At 47.9% G+C, this 16,303-nt stretch overlaps 1 protein-coding gene across 1 annotated transcript in view; it reads right to left on the bottom strand.

The window, feature by feature from the left end:
• The window catches only part of LOC144155207 (venom factor-like), a 161,780-nt gene that overhangs the window by 74,778 nt on the left and 70,699 nt on the right, over positions 1 to 16,303 (bottom strand). The window contains exons 18-20 of the mRNA XM_077686515.1: positions 13,178 to 13,298; positions 11,642 to 11,870; positions 6,039 to 6,248 (exon numbers count right to left, since the gene is read on the bottom strand). Coding sequence (XP_077542641.1) covers positions 6,039 to 6,248; positions 11,642 to 11,870; positions 13,178 to 13,298 — 560 coding nt within the window. The remainder of the gene's footprint in view (positions 1 to 6,038; positions 6,249 to 11,641; positions 11,871 to 13,177; positions 13,299 to 16,303) is intronic.

Genomic DNA, 16,303 nt, shown 5'->3' on the forward strand with positions numbered 1-16,303 from the left:
CGCAGCTTGCACAAGTGGTGCAAGGCTGGGGAAACAGCAGAGCTGGCGGCCCCTCTCCCTTCGTCGGAGACCCGGGTGTTGCATCATCATCATCAGAAGCAGCCCACTAGGTCTACTGCAGGACGAAGGCCTCTCCCATCGACCTCCAACCGCTCCTGTCCCGCGCCGCTCGAGTCCATTCTTTGCCTGCGAATTTCCTTATTTCTTCCCTCCATCGAGTAATTGGACTTTTTTCTAAACCAGTCTCTCGGTGTCCACTGTCACGCTGGTAGTCCACCGATTGTCCTTTCGGCTAATTACGTTGCCAGCCCAAGTCTATTTCTTTTTCTTTATTTAAACTATGATGTCTTCTACTCTAGTTTTGTTCTCTGATCCAGGAAGCTCGTTTCCTGTCTCTAAGTGTTACTCCTATCATTATTCGTTCCATAGCCCGTTGAACCTACCTAAGTTTGCTTTCAAGTTGTTCAGTATGGCGCCAGGTTTCCGTTCCATATGTCATCACCTTACATTTTTTTTCTGAATTTGCCGCTGAAGGTTCTCTATGACTGGCTGGCGCGGATTGTTTTGTACGCAGGCTTTCATATCTCTCCCAAAGTGAACCGCGTGAGCAGGCGCTAGAACCCGTTGTCAGGTCCAAAGCCGACGCCCGCGCTACCTACCCAAAAGAAATGCTGTGCGGCTGAGTGGGATGATAGCTCAATCGGATAGACGCCGGTTTCATAACGCGGGGAATCCAGGTTTGATTCCCTGTGCCCCAGTGGTAGCGTTGCCAGTTTTACGTCGTAAAGGTCCCAGATTCGATTCCAGGCGCCTCCCTAACCACATAATTTCCTTGAGGCTTCGGGGCTTTCTGTCTACGCCGGACAGATATATGTCGGCATAAACAGCTCTGCTGTTCAGAAATCAGTGACCTTCCACTCTGTGAAGAAGGATGTCCGGCGAAGCTGGTCGCAGTTCAAGGAGCGCACAAAACATAACACGTTTGTTTGCATGACATTGAGCGTAAACTTCCTAGCCTATTAGCTGAATGGAATTTGGGAGCACTCGAGCTTTATTCTGGTGGACAAACACAGGGCTGACCGTTTTATTCCCACGTTGTAGGCATCTGACTGTCTGTGTAACACGTTAACCCAAACCGTCCGACCAGAGAGGGCAGCAGACAAGTCGCATTAGGACGTCCACGTTTAAATCTCCCACCAGCACAACGGGCACGCCATCGGGAGGGCACGAAGTCTAGCTCCGCGTGCACGCGCCCTCCCTCCATCGGCTCAAACACGCATGAACTGGCAACCGGAAATGTGCGTATGTTTAGACGTGAAAGATACCGTTGAAAATGTCGCTCCGAAAGACTTTCAAGCTGAACAGTATTTATTGCCTCACATCGGCGTTCTTAGCAGGCATGTTTTTCTTCAACCGGGAGTGGTCCGCAGCTACTCGACAAGGTGTCATTTGAGACGGTAACGGCTACGTTTGCGCGTTCTGCGGCAGCGGCCTTTCGTTGTTTTCGCACTCATTTACGCTTCTGAACGCGCCTACCCTCCTGGGATTCCCACTCTTATTACTCCGAACGAACGACACGCGTCCGTCCCATAGCCAGTTAAAAACTGTACTAGCGCCGTTATCAGACGATTGTTCGACTTATGAAAGAGGCATCGGTGGTGGCGAGGGATATAAAACTTGTGAAAGAGGCGTCGGTAATGGCGGGGAGGAGCAGAGAAGCGGTACCGAGTAAAGTGGCTTCACCGGAATGAAATCCGGGGTTGGAGGGGTAGGGGCTGCCACTGGCCGCTTACACGACTGGCGCTTCTGAATACCCGGTGACGTCGAGCCGGTGACTATCTTAAGCTGCCACAGTGGGTATCGGCTGGCAGTCGTTTCCTTGTTGGCGTGAAGTTTCGTGGTTTCTACAATAACCTTTTGGGGTGCATGGTGTAACGCCAAGACGAACAGAATGGAAATTATGTGCTGAGGGTATCGTGGTTTGGGAGTGAACGGTTCAAGGCGCTGAGGTCAACATCAGGACGTTCAGCGCATGACCTGTTCCTCCTTTCGTGGCACCGCTTAGGACCCCTCTGATGTGCAGCACATTTATTTTGCAACTGCGACGCACACAAAAAAAATGGAAACCGGGCCCGCCTCATTCTGCGTTTCTACAGCGTCTGGTGTTAACGGGTAGATATACGCGGAAAATGTCGTCTTCGTTACTAAACTGAAACCAATTAACCTGCAAATTCTAGAATAATATCCTTTCCAAGCATGAGCGTCGCGAGACTTGCGTGTCACGGCGCGACCGCCGACCGTGCAGTCGTCCTCCGGAAGCAGCAGCCAGCTCTTGCATTACATCAAACAAGGATCCGGCACAGTTCGCCCCCCACGCTGCCCGGGCCTTGTTTCCTGCCTTCGATGTTGTGCCAGTGGCAATGCCGATTCCGTTCCCCCTTCCGAGCGGTGTGGGCTTACCGCCAACTCATGATGCCATTTCTGGAATTCAGTTGCCGTTCACAATGGCTGAATTCTTGACCGCGTTCGATCAAGCTAAACAGCGGACTGCTCGGGTTCCCGGTGGCAGTACTTATGAGAATTACGCAAATATTGACCACCCAGCTCTCACGATGCTTCTGGACTCCGTAAACCAGGTGTGGCTATCTGGTAAACTTCCTGAATCCTGGCTTCGGGCGCCTATTGTGCCGATCCCAAAGCCCGGGAAACCACCGCACGAACTTCGCAAATTGCGGCCAATCGGTTTGACATCTACTATGTACAATCTGTTAGAGCAAATGCTTGCCACATGTCTTCAGTGGTGGCTTGACACTTGTCAGTGATAACACCCGACGCAGATGAGATTCAGGCCTCATCTTGGTACTGAGGATGGCTTGAAATAACTGTCATCTATGGTTTCGGTGGGAGGCCTTTCTCGCCCTGTGAGGACTGTAATAGTCACGCTGCAATACTACAGGTACTAAGTTGTCTTCGCCTCTCAGACAACATCTGTGACCTTATCCGGCACTTTCTTTTACACGGGTCTTTTTTATACGCGTCAATTGCGGAACTTTCGGGTTGTGTACACCAGTATACGCGGCGTACCACAATGCTCTGTTCTGTCTCCACTCCTTTCTAACATTGTCTTGTTGCCACTAGCTTGGCACCTTTACACTTTACAAGACTTGTATTTTCGGATGTACGCGGATGATATTACTGTATGGACAGTTCACCTAGACCTGTTACGACAAGCCGCATGCCTCCAGTAAGCCTTAACAGACTGCCAGAAATGGTGTGAGCATGCGGGCCTTATCCTCTCTCAAGAGAAGACTGCTGCACTTCCCGTGGCGAATGCTTGGGGCCGTCGCTCCCTTGCATTACCTCCGATCGCACTGCAGCTGAATGCGTCCTCCATTCCCATTGTTGGACACCTTCGGGTTCTGGGAATGGAGAGATCGGCCTGAGGGTGAGTGGCTCAGTGGCTCCGATCTGCTCGACAGAAAGCCGGACAAATGCTTCACATTGTTCGCCGTATCTCCCAGACGTCTGGCGGGGCCTTCTTGACGATTGCCCGGCTCCTAGTGCGCTCCGAACTACATCCAAGGCTCGTGTACCAGGCATAGTCCTAGCACATGATACAAGCAAACTGAGCTCGGCTGATGTCTATTAACAGGACCGCCATGCGCACCATTACTGGCCTACCCAGCTTAGCGCCGATTCCACAGCTCCAAGAAGAAGCCCAGCTGAACACCCTAAATCAACTCATTCATCCGCATCGTTCCGCACGCCTGCTGAAACGTGGACTGGTTCCAGAGGCAGCAGCTCTCGCCGCGTACATGGTCCAGCCGCCTGATACAATGCCAGCCTTTTCCGCCGCGAGGTCACCCTGGCTGTACCACCACGTGACGGACAAAAACGCCTGGCAAGGTGACAGGTCCGTACCTCTGGCCTTAACCAGCCTCCAGATGCTGCCCTTCATGTCCCAGACTGGGCACCTGCGACGCAACTGGTTCTCCAGGTTTTCGTAGATGCAACTGCATACGACTGCTTTGTCACCACGGCCATGGCGTGTCCTTCCTTACCCTGCCCGAAACCAAAGCTGCGTGTACGAGAAACTCCGTGCACAACCAAGCCTGCTAGCAGAACTTACTGCCATTCGGGATGGTCTGCACGCGCTTGCATCGACAGTGACTGGTGGGGACAAGCCTGAACTGTATACTGATTCAATGGCAGCGATTTGGGATTTGCGTCGCGTTGCGCGTTGCACAAGCCTGGCAGCACGCATTCACGCCATTATGGACAGTTATCCATCCTTTGTCCGCGTTTTGTGAATTCGCCGGGACATGCTTCCGGCCCACACAGCGGCGGATCGCGCCTTCCACAGAGACCTCTCACGGCCACTACCACTTCTTCCAGTATCCACCGTAGAATAAGTGCCGGTGGAAAAGGAAACCCTCCGTTGCGCCACGCGTGCTGTACTTCCACTGCGTGGAACTGACCTCCTCAGTGGGCTCGCTCGTTGGAAGGAGGTCATGCTGCGGAGGCTTCGGGTTGAGGTGGCGTTATCCCCAGCATTTACCCACGCTTGACCTGCCTATAACCCGACGTTTGCGGACACCTCCCTTTCTGTGTGCTTCCTGCTTCAGGAGCTGACGTTGAACACCTGGTGTTGACTTGCCGTGGTCTTAGAGACGCCGAGGCCCAGGGCTCCATCCGGGGAAACCCCCAGATCACCGGTGCTGGATATGGGGGCCCCAGCACCAGTCTTTTCTTGAATTATTGCGCGTCACGGGTGCAGTGTTACACCTATAAAAACTTCTTTCTTATGTCGTAGGGCAATCTCTTGCGAAAAAAAAGTAGCTGATACTACGCGTGCCCGGCGTGCCCAGTAGCTGCTGCTGGTGCTGCTGCTGGTGATGATGATTATGCTGTTGATCATGAATATTCCTGCCACAGAAATATTTGGACACACATGTGCTTGTAGATAGGTTTTTTGGGACATCGTTCCAGCTCTCAGGCGACAGAAACTTCTGCGGGAGTGCGTCCTTGATAACCCCGTAGTGAGCGTATAACACCCCAGTGACATTTATCACCTCATTTTTGCAATTCTGATTCTTGACAACTAATCAGCAGAAATCAATCAGTTTGAAGATTGTTATTTTGGAATTCAATTTTTTTTAAGGAATCCGGAAGACACAATGAGTATGTTATGCGGATTTCAAAATTCGCACGATGACATGTATATAACACCAGGTTTTGAACGTAAATGGGCTGAACACGCACTCATTAGAACCAACAAAATAGCAAAGAATAGGATCGCATAGTTTGTTGACGAAGTTGAACGCATTACCAATCGCTTTTTTGAATGATTCTTGTTCCATTAGATATTTGTTGAACAATTCGTTCAACTAGTGATGCAGAACAACCTCTGAATTGTTTTGCTTGACCCTGTTTTGGAACCCGAGCAGTCCGATAGCTATTCTCAGAATGATGCAATTCTTGCTGCTGAAATGAGATTCCACAGTGTCATGGTTCAAGTGGCCATCCTGGAATGACGTGGGCGAACGAAAAGCCGTAGACGAAGAAGATGAGAAATTAATTTGAATCTGCCGCCAAGAAATAAACAAATCGGAGAAAGCCCCGATGAACAGCACGCCCACGTAGTGCCGACAGGCTTCTTTGATAGTACCATATGGCACAAAATCCCCTGCTTTCGCCAGAAGCTTGTAGTGAATCTGTACATACCCTTAATGATTTTTTTATATAGGTTCATATCACTAGAGTGATATTTGGAAGCTCACGGTGTCGCAGTGCTGACAAATATTTTTTGTCATAATTACAAACTGACTGAGCGAAAAAGGTAGTCAGATAGCAGTTACACAGAAAAAGAAGGCGTTTTCGCATGACAGCCAGTGGTAGTTTAGAAGCTCCGGGATTGTTTATGGTGTCGGCTCTACTTTGTTTGGTTAGCGGTTTTTGCACACACGAGTGTGTACCATCGTCATATCGTGACCACAGCGTTTGTCCAATTCAACCCTTCGAAATAACTTTGCGCTCACCTCGACGTTGAGCTTCACTTTGACGCCGTCAGTGCCGAGTCTGCTTTTTGCCACCACCTGGATCTCCTGCTCGCCAGATGCCAGTGGCACCACGGGGAACGTCGCGGTACGGCCGCGTCCAGCTGGAATATCCAGACTGCGAACCAGCGAAGGCTTGCCCAACTTGGAGCCGGAGCAGATGTTAGCCGTACCAATCAGCGCCACTTTTGCCTGAGGATGTAAATGAACAGAAAACGCCCCATTCAGAGTCGCTCTCGGGGTGTATAAGGCGAGGGGCTACACTTTGGCAGCGGCGGACGTGGTGGTATTGTCGTTCCTAATACTCTTCAGAAGGGAAAAGGTTTGGGCGTGTTGATTCATCGTCAGACGGAAAACAAGCGCTAAATAAAAACACAGGACGAGGAGTGGACGGGACTAGCGCTAACTTTCAACAAAAAGTTTATTGCAGACCCAGCGCTTATAAACACGTCTGGCCAGCATGAAGAGAGGGGAAAAGAAAGGAAACATAAAAAACGGTGGGCAAAACAAGAACAAACCCGCCCGCAACTTCCCACGGGGGGAACTCGAGTAAATGCGTCGCAGAGTGGTGGGGGTATCGCGTGAATGTTGCGTAATTGGGTATGGTTTGGGAATGCTTAATTGTTATTTCGTCTTTATTATTCTTATTTATTGAATGAAGAAGAAGCCAAGGCAAGGAGTGTAAAGTTAGTCTGTCTTTATTGCTTGGTTCCGTCAAGCAAAGCGTCAAGTCAAGCGAAAGCCAAGCAAAGACGCCCTTGACTGAATTCCGAACGCGCGCTCCGCCGCTTATATACACACCGCCCGCGTTCGAGGGAGAGGAGTACGGGGGAAAGACGCGCATGCGCACACTTCCGTACACAAGAGCGCGAACTTTCCACGCACCCACCACGCCGTTATCACGTGTACACGCCCTGCCGCCGTTACTGTTGAGCGCGACGCAGCGCACGGGTAGCTACGACGCATGCGCGCACAGACGCGCTCCCCCCGCACCGCCGCAGCTGTTGTTGAGAGCGACGGAGCGCACGGGGTACACGTGCTCCTCCCGCACCGCCGCACGTGTTGTTGAGAGCGAGGAGGGTACGGGGGACAGACGCGCACCTGCGCCTCGACGCGACGCGCATGCGCAGTGAGCGTGTGGACGGCGCCGACAACATCGACGAGTGACATCGCGAGCCTAAGAAATGCTCCGCATTTAAAACAGTGACGTGCCGCCTACGACGAGAAATCCAATTCAAGTTTCGATAATGCTACAGATGGCCTGCTGACGCATTGATCCCCCGACCTTGCTATCTCTGCCGCTTCCACAATTTCTCTTGTCAGGCCCGAGCGGTGAAAATACAAGACGGTTGCTTGGTCGTACAGAGGATGACACGGGTTTCCCGAGACACATTTTTTACTGTGGGCAGCCAGCTGGCCGTCGGTAGCAACGCTCCTGACCTTGCCCTTGTGCTCTTGTAGGCGAACATTTAAGCATCTGCCGGTCTGGCCGATATAGTGTCTGCCACACGACAGAGGAATCTTGCACACAACGCTACGTCGGCATTTCACGAAGGCGTCTCTGTACTTGATGGCGCAGATCGGTTTCCGCGCACGCGTGGGGCAGCTCAACCTGCACAAAGCCAAAAGCTTGTTACGCGCCGTGAACTAATACTAATACTGGCAGGTAGGTGTGTCGCGTGTCTACACTAAGAAGAACATTGAATTTTTTCTATGCCGGTGAGGTCACAAGAACCATGGTGAAGTTTTCTTAAGTCACCACTAAGCGCTCTCCCGTACCGCAAACTGTAACGATACAGTTTATGCTTACGTGTGTCTTGCAAGACGAGCCGTTTTCCTATGGGCCTCAGTTAATCTTGGTGAGAGAAATTTGGAAGTCGTGACTGTGACTTCAATGCAAGGAGTATTCAAGGCATGCTAAATGACGCGTGGCATTGATGGCATTGAGTCTAGGTTATCGTACACGTTCAAGGCAGTGGGTAACAGCAGTGAAATACACAGGGGTAGGGGAGGAGGGGGTTAATTAAGGGCTAAAAGTGTGAATGAGGCCTAGGACTCTGCGTGCCACCAAAGAAGACCGCCAATAATTAGGTTTCTGCCACAAGCGATGCGTCCGCTACCACCACAACCATCCGCAATTTGCAGTGCTACTATAGAAAACGGAAAATCGAGGCTGCCACTGCAGTCTTCATTAGGTCTTGGCTTACAACTTTGTTTATAGATTTTTTATAACGTTCTTGTTGGCTTTCTTTCCTCTCATTACCTCGTGTTCCTGTTTTTCAAGAGCCCCCTCCCTCCTCGGTAAAGTAAAAGCTGCTAAGACCACTAGTCACGAGGCTGAAGCGTGACCTTGCTTGGCAGACAAGTGTGCTGCCTCATGGCGTGGCCCAGTCAGAAGCGCCATGCTGCATTGGAGTTCTTAGGAAATGGCGCACCGAGAGAGTAACATTTACGGCACACTATTCTTATAATATTAATAATGCAACTCTTATACCACTAATGCTGCGGGTGCTAAACGTTAGCCCATGCAGACTGCCGTCGTTCACAACCCTAAAGTTTATTTTCTTTTTACAACTGTATCATGTCTTGTTACGACTTCGAGTATGGAACAAAGTTAAGCAATGCACTCTGAAAAGTATCCGTCGCTTTGTTCCGCTCAGTTGAAAACGAATGTCCAATTGCCGCGTTGAATTAAGGGGCAAATCTGAAGAATAACGAGAGCAAAGTTAAAGTATGACAAAAAATAAAAACAACAGCAGGCACCTAAGCTTGGCCTTATGATGAGGATGTGTAAGCATGACTACTTGCTGGGTTTTGCCGCTAAGTTCTTTGTTGCCAAATTTATGGCTTCTGACTGTATAATGTCGCCTAACACGCAATACGAGAAACCGGCCATATTCGACGTTTTAGCGGTTTTAGTCGCAGCATTTCTTCTGAGATTAGTGTTGCAACAAGAATTCGAAGCGTTTAATTTTACAAAGAAGTCAGTTTTCTGAGTGACGGCATAACTTTCCCGAACGAACAAAGTGATTTTCGGCTTCCCGCAAAACCACATGGACGGAGATGATAGTGTAGACGCTACTTCCATTGTTGCTGCATTCTATGCCCGAGGTTCAAATTACGCACCTTAGTTGCGCTTGCGCCATTTTGTGGATTGCCCACGAGGTAGCGTCTATGGGCGCTGCCTAGATGGTGATTATAGATGGCGAAATGATTGCTTATTGAGGCATGTTGTGGGGAAGCAGACCCACGGGTATTACTGATTAGGTATACATTTAATTAGAGGCCTACACCACTGATCTCCACTTGTTGCTGGATGGCGCTTCGCCGCTGTCGCGGCCGGGCGCGCGCACGGCGGCCACCGGAAGTTCAACGGCTCGTCCCGGAAGTCGGGCGCCTGCACGCTTCTCAACCGCTGATAAGCGTCCCCATTGGCGCATTTTGGCATTTTTTCCCACTTTATTGCATTTTGGGGATGCACATAGCGTTCAGATCGCAACTTATGCTATACCGAAACATGCGACGTTAATATGAAGCAGCATTTAATTGCGAAGGAGAACGAAAATGTCACGTGGATCTTGGTTTGAGAGGAGACGACGCAGCTCGAAGGGGATTTACGCTAGGGAGTGGACTTTATGATTCGTGTTAAGATGCACGACTTACAATAAATTAACAGTAGTGAAGGGACTTGTATTAGTCGAAAACAATAAATTAACAGCCGTTAACGGACTTGGATTATCCGAAAATCTACTAGCTAAGCGAGTTCGATATCAACACGGAGGAAGCTGCCTGAAACAGAAGAGCCGATTTGAGGCTTGCTACGTGCCGACAAAACAAAAACAAAAACAACAACAGCAACAACCTGAAAATGACTGTGCGCAGCTTGCTCCTGTTTTACCTTTGAAGGTCAGTTCATCGGAACCTTTACAGTATGAATTCAAGCATATGTGTGTTTGGGAATTATACCCCTATCATCTTAGACAGCTATCATAGCACCACTGAGATACATAATGCAGATAGCAGCATTTAAAAAATTGAAAGAAAAAATTGGGCACTTAAAATTTAAGACCTCGCGCTTTCTAACGTAATGGAGATGTTTTTCCAATTACGTTTCATTGCTCACAGTACATGGTTTCACAGCTTTTCACAGCTCCATGTAGATTTTATTGTGCTCCGAGCTAATTTGGAGGGCGGCATTTTTAAAGCGACTCTGCAAATATACTACGAAAGAATGTAGCGCCCATGCAGGCGATTTCAGTGTTCAATAAACGTAGCTTCAACTGCAGTGGAAGTTATACGAACGCTAAACGAGCGAACTGTGATGGCCGAACAGTATTCTTTTTTTACAGGGCCGCTATACCAAAGTGCGGAGCCATGTCGTACTATACCTTTTCGGATGCTTCGGGAAAGAAAACAACGTGGGCACGGCGTAAGGCTGTAGCCGAGTTCGTGCGCCCGTTCTGTCAAAAGAGTTGTCAGTAAAGTGGTCACTGCGGAGCCTGCGTCCTGGGGATGGAGCCCATTGTCCCTTGTTAAGTTTGCCACCCAACGCCAGTATAAATCAGGCTTACAGCGAGGGAATCTGCGTAACAAGAGCCACAGCTTACAAAAAACACTTATATGACATTTGTGTTTCGCTGCGTATCCCGCACGTCATACAGAATATTGTAAATACTTCCAAGTGGAACGTCTTCCCAGACGACTTCTCTGGTCTGCTTGTGCAGTTGACGGCGCAACAAGCAGGCATTTTTGGCGGAATCCGCGCGAAACCCGCCCATACGTAGCATGCGCTATGCTGGAACGGCGGCCATTTGCCCGACTTCCGGTACGAGCGCTCGAACTTCCGGCGGCCGCGCGCCGGAGAGCTCGAAGCGCCATCCAGCAACTCTAGTGGAGATACGTGGCCTACACCAGTAAAATGGTCGTTTGTGTGGGAATAGGATTGGTCCAAAATTGATTATAATTTAACAAAATATTTTGCTGATCAGTTGGCTGATTGATTGACTGGTATATTAATTAATTGGTTTATTGATTGGTGAGTGTGAGTGAGTTAGTGACTTAATTGTCACTGGTGATAGCTACCACTCTAACGTAAACTTGCATGTCCCAAAGCATGATGATAAGTTATCGTAATTGCAAGGCTGGCGCGATTACTCCCAAAGCATTTAGTTGGCCTCGTTTAAAAAAAAACGCGCCTCAGTGACCAATAGCTGCATTTGAGTAACCAGATTTAACGAATGTCCCGACATACGATTGGACATAAATCCTTGATCTATGTATGCTTTGACATTCCACGTTACACAATGCAAAAAGTCACCCTCGAGTTTCGTGATTGCATAGCGGGCCTTCTAATTGGCTTTTTTTTACTCTTATTTGCAATGATTGGCCAGTCAGGTGCGTTATGGAGAAGCTCACCCACAGGTGCGTTAACAATACAAATGGAATATAATATTTGTGGCGGTGGTTTTGTCCCGCTAAACAACGAGTTGTATTTCTGGCGGGATTTGAGCAGCCTCACAATTGACGAGTAGGCACAGCGCGGTCTGTCAAATCGTCAAAACCATAAAATCATGGTCGTTACGCACCTGCACACTTTCCCTGCCGTAGTTGTAGACAGTGACCGGAATTTCGATCTGCTCCTTCTTGACGACGGAGTACGGCAGGTTGACCTCGACGAAAAACTTCTTGGAAGATACGATCTCCATTGGCGTTACGACGCAGACTCCTCCTCTTGGTGATACACTCACGGCGCTGACCGCCCACGTCGTTATCGAAGCCGGCATGCTGAATTTCCATTCGGTGATCCCGTTCTCCCTGAACAAGTCCAAAAAGTCTGTGGGGGGCCCTGTGCGAATCTACTCCCCCCCCCACACACACACACCCGAAAAGCTTTCCCCAGGGATGTACTCCGCAACAGTTCACCCGAATGGCGAATCGCTGCGCCCTTGGGAAAAAATCTCACAAATGACGAAGCCACACAAGGGAATGAAAAATACGATGTGTGCTCAGACATCAACGTGCTGGCCCCACTTTTTGGGCCAGGTTGGGTATCGTTTCTGCCCCCTCGAGCGCAGTGATTGGTAATTCAGCTCCGTTGTACAGTAATTCAAGCAATGATCATTTTATGAGCACGTGTGTCCGTAGCCTGAACCCTTTGAACGCTACGCTTTTAACGTCAGAAATGAAATAGAAGGACATTTTAATGCGAAAACACTAGTTGGCTAGCTAGGTCCGGAACCCGGCAACGTGGCGAAGAGATGGTCCACAAAATGGCCGACTGCCCAAAGAACAAGAAATAGGTGAAATAATGCTGAGCACGAGGTCACGAGGTCATTCCAAACTACCAAGACTGCTGGCATGGCCCATACGAGCCAACATTGTTCAGCCCACAGGAAACCTTGGGGCATTTATGAGGCAAAACATGAGTAAAAACTGAGAGCACCAGCGTTACTTTACTTAAAAATACCCGTTAAATTGGTGTTTAGGACAGCCAATGAAAAGCAAGCAAACAAAAAACAATGGCCTAAAACGGCATCGAAGATCGGTTAGACAAGAGCAAACACAAAAAGCAAACCAAAATGCTGGATCGGGCTGCTCCAAGCACAAATAGTGCTAGATAAAGAAAGACATGCTCGCTTCCCTAACAGATTGTACGCAAGCACTGAAGGAACAGAGAAAAAATTGAATTGAATTCAGCAAACTTCATCACAAAAAAATGGCCGATGACCTAAGTGGGACAAAAAAGGAGAATGGGAGAGGAGGTTGTCCACACGTGGAGGAAGAAAAGGAGCAAAAGGAAAAGCACGGTAACGGTATTGAGAAGACAGGTTCGGCAATTCGAACCTAATTCTTGCGCATTCGCTACCCCATGACAAGTGATCAGGTGACAACGCAATTTTTCGCTTTACCTATTGAAAACCAGGATTAACACTGCACCAGCGTTACGAAACCGCCGAAGTGGAGAATTTTTAAAATTTAAATGACATTTCACGCGCGCCCACACTACATACTTCCATTGAGTGTTGGGAAGCAGGGGGTACCACAATAAAAGCAGTCGCACCAAGAAACACTTGTTTAAAATTCAAGCGGAAGACAGGCTCGTGCTCGTCCGTGGGACTTACCCAATTTTAGATGCGAAGAGCCAGGTGTCATAGAAGTCGGATCTGAATTGTACACTGGCGACGGTTGTGTCGTCGATAACTTCGTCAGTGCCCCTCATGTTTTCCCTGCCGTCAACGAAGTCTGAAAGATGTGGTTTCTAGGTCAAAAATATTTCTACGCTACAGCTGCATAACTTTCTAATTAGGAGTCTTTGCTCTCGGGGAAGGTTGAGGACCGGCGAAGCTGTGCAAAATGCCCGTCACACACGTGGTTAGAGAAAGCACGCGTATTTATTTTTTGCGTCATTCGGCAGTTGTAGTCACTACGGCTTTGTGATTCCTTAATGAAACCTGGAAGGACTAGAATTTTACCCCACCAGACAAGCATGAGGCGGTCCGTTTCCTTTCTGCACATGCCCACGGAGCGACAGCAGACAGGAATTATGTGACGTTTACAACTTTACTGTGAACTAACTGTGAACACGACGGTTAAAATTTACCGTAACGATAAAGTCGCCTTGGCGCCCAATTGTCGTACGCGTGTTTTTGGGAAAGTTTTGATAAACAAAAGTTGCAGCTGTTTGCTGCTGAGAATTTGCGGTAAACCTAGCTTTGCGGCAAGGCTTTTTACCCACGCACCGAAAAATTGCATGGAGCCTTAGCCATGTAAACCTTCGCTCTATAATGAAGATTGGAAAAAATGTGCCAATTGTCATCAACTTTTTTTTTTCATTTGAAAGCATTGAATATCGTAAAAATTGGCCATTTATTTTCGTTACCCTAAGAAAAGTGCTGCTAGTGGTTCGTCATGCCTTGGTGTTCGTCAGCCAAGTGTTTCCGCATAAACAGGGTGGTAAGGAAGGCAAAGAGGACCCCCATCCCCGCCCCAATGCCCAGATTGCGGGGAGGAGGAAATAAACGAGGACAAAGACTCCACCTAGCATTCTAAATACCACTACTGATAAATATTTTCCTGTTGCAAACTGCAGACCAACATTACGCAGCTTTTACGTCTGTTCTCAACACGACGGCCAGCCATTTCGTAATGCCGTTGACAAAACACGAAAATGAACAAAACAATGTGAAGGGCATGTGGAGTGCATCCACTGCATTCCGAAATCGTTATTTTAATTCGTAATTGATACCTCCTTTTTGAATTTTTGTTAATTCTGTTCTTGATTGTTATCGCTTTTACGTTTTTCTGTTTTTTTAAGGCAGGGGGGAGATTATACGCCCTCATCTCAGATGTAATCCTGGGTACGCCCCTGGATGTTTACGATAGCGACCGGAGAACCTCGCGTCGTGCCAGGAGCCTCGTGAACAATGAGTCGACACTTCAGAGATGTAGCAATAACAGGAATGGAAATTTCCTACCGAGTTTATCGATACCGGAGTATTTAAATATTTCCACGAGAGAAATGCAGGCTGTAAAGTGAGCAGGTTTGACTGCCTCCACCAACCTCTAAACTGTGTTGAACGAATCCACCCCTTTCTCCTTTATTTTATGAACTTTTCACTAATAGTCGCATTGACGGATTCGGTTTTTATTATTTATTCATTTTTGTAAATTTATTTATTTGTTTGTTTGTTTATTTTGCTGGCATCTCATTCGTATGAGGGTGACGACATGTGCCATATTCCTATAGGATCTAGTAGCTCTACAGATTAAAACTACCATTCACATTTTTAGCGCTGCTATTAGCGTCAGGCGTAAGGAGTGGAATGGACGATTTGGCCAAGAGGCCTTGTTGTGTGATATGGAAGTATGTATGTATGTATGTATGTATGTATGTATGTGTATGTATGTATGTGTATGTATGTATGTATGTATGTATGTATGTATGTATGTATGTATGTATGTATGTATGTATGTATGTATGTATGTATGTATGTATGTATGTATGTATGTATGTATGTATGTCTTTGGATCTTTAAGAAACGAAGCGGTGCTTTGTAGATGTCACATCTTATGTGCATCAATGGAGCGAGTCACAAATTCTGAGCATACCGATGCTCAGCAACTGCCCTCCATTACATTACCAGGTTCAAAATGCTGCCTGGTCCGGCCATAACCTTGCTCGATACCACGGGAGGCTGTACTAATATGTTAAACCACGCTAGGTGAGGCTCCCTTGGACACAAAACAGCATTTCCGGACCAGTCAAGGCTTTGGCAACCCTGGTTGAGTACTTTTTGCTGAAAACCTCTTAATGACTATACAATCACACTATCGGCCTTCAGGCACTAGATAGGTGTGGCTGGGGATCTTTGGCAGACGCTTTCGTACTGCAGGAGACAGAACAAGGGTTCTGATGATATATGTATGTATGTATGTATGTATGTATGTATGTATGTACGTATGTATGTACGTATGTATGTATGTATGTATGTATGTATGTATGTATGTATGTATGTATGTATGTATGTATGTATGTATGTATGTATGTATGTATCATCATCATCATCATCATCATTACCAGCCTATCTATGCCCACTGCAGGGCAAAGGCCTCTCCTTTAATCTACAACTACCCCGGTCCTGCGCTAACTGCGACCAATTTATCCCTGCAATCTTCTTGATCTCATCTGCCCATCTAACTTTCTGCCGCCCCCTGCTACGCTTGCCTTCTCTAGGTATCCACTCTGTTACCCTTAATGACCAACGGTTATGTTGCCTTCGCATTACATTCCCTGCCCACGTACATTTCTTCTTCTAAATTTCTACTAATATGTCCTTAAAACGCGTTTGTTCCCTGACCCAATCCGCTCTCTCCTTGTCCCTTAATGTTACACCTATCATCTTTAGTTTCATTGCTAGCTGAATCGTCCTCAATTTAAGTTGAACCCTCTTAGTGAGCCTCCAAGTTTCTGCCCCGTAGGTGAGTACCGGTAAGATGCAGCTGTCATACACTTTCTTCTTCAGGGACAATAGAAGGCTGCCATTCATTATGTGAGAATATCTGCCGTATGCACTCCACCCTATTCTTATCCTTCTAATTATCTCTGCCTCATGGTTGGAATCTGAGGTCACAACTTGGCCTAAGCAGATATATTCGCGTACCACTTCCACTGCCTCGCCACCTATCTCAAACCGCTGTGCTGTCCCGAGGTTATTGATCATTACTTTGGTTTTCTGCATATTAATTTT

This window comes from Haemaphysalis longicornis, unplaced genomic scaffold (genome assembly GCF_048455015.1).
Source record: "Haemaphysalis longicornis isolate Haplotype H1 unplaced genomic scaffold, Haemaphysalis longicornis Haplotype H1 scaffold_1, whole genome shotgun sequence".
In the NCBI taxonomy this organism is placed as follows: Eukaryota; Metazoa; Arthropoda; class Arachnida; order Ixodida; family Ixodidae; genus Haemaphysalis; species Haemaphysalis longicornis.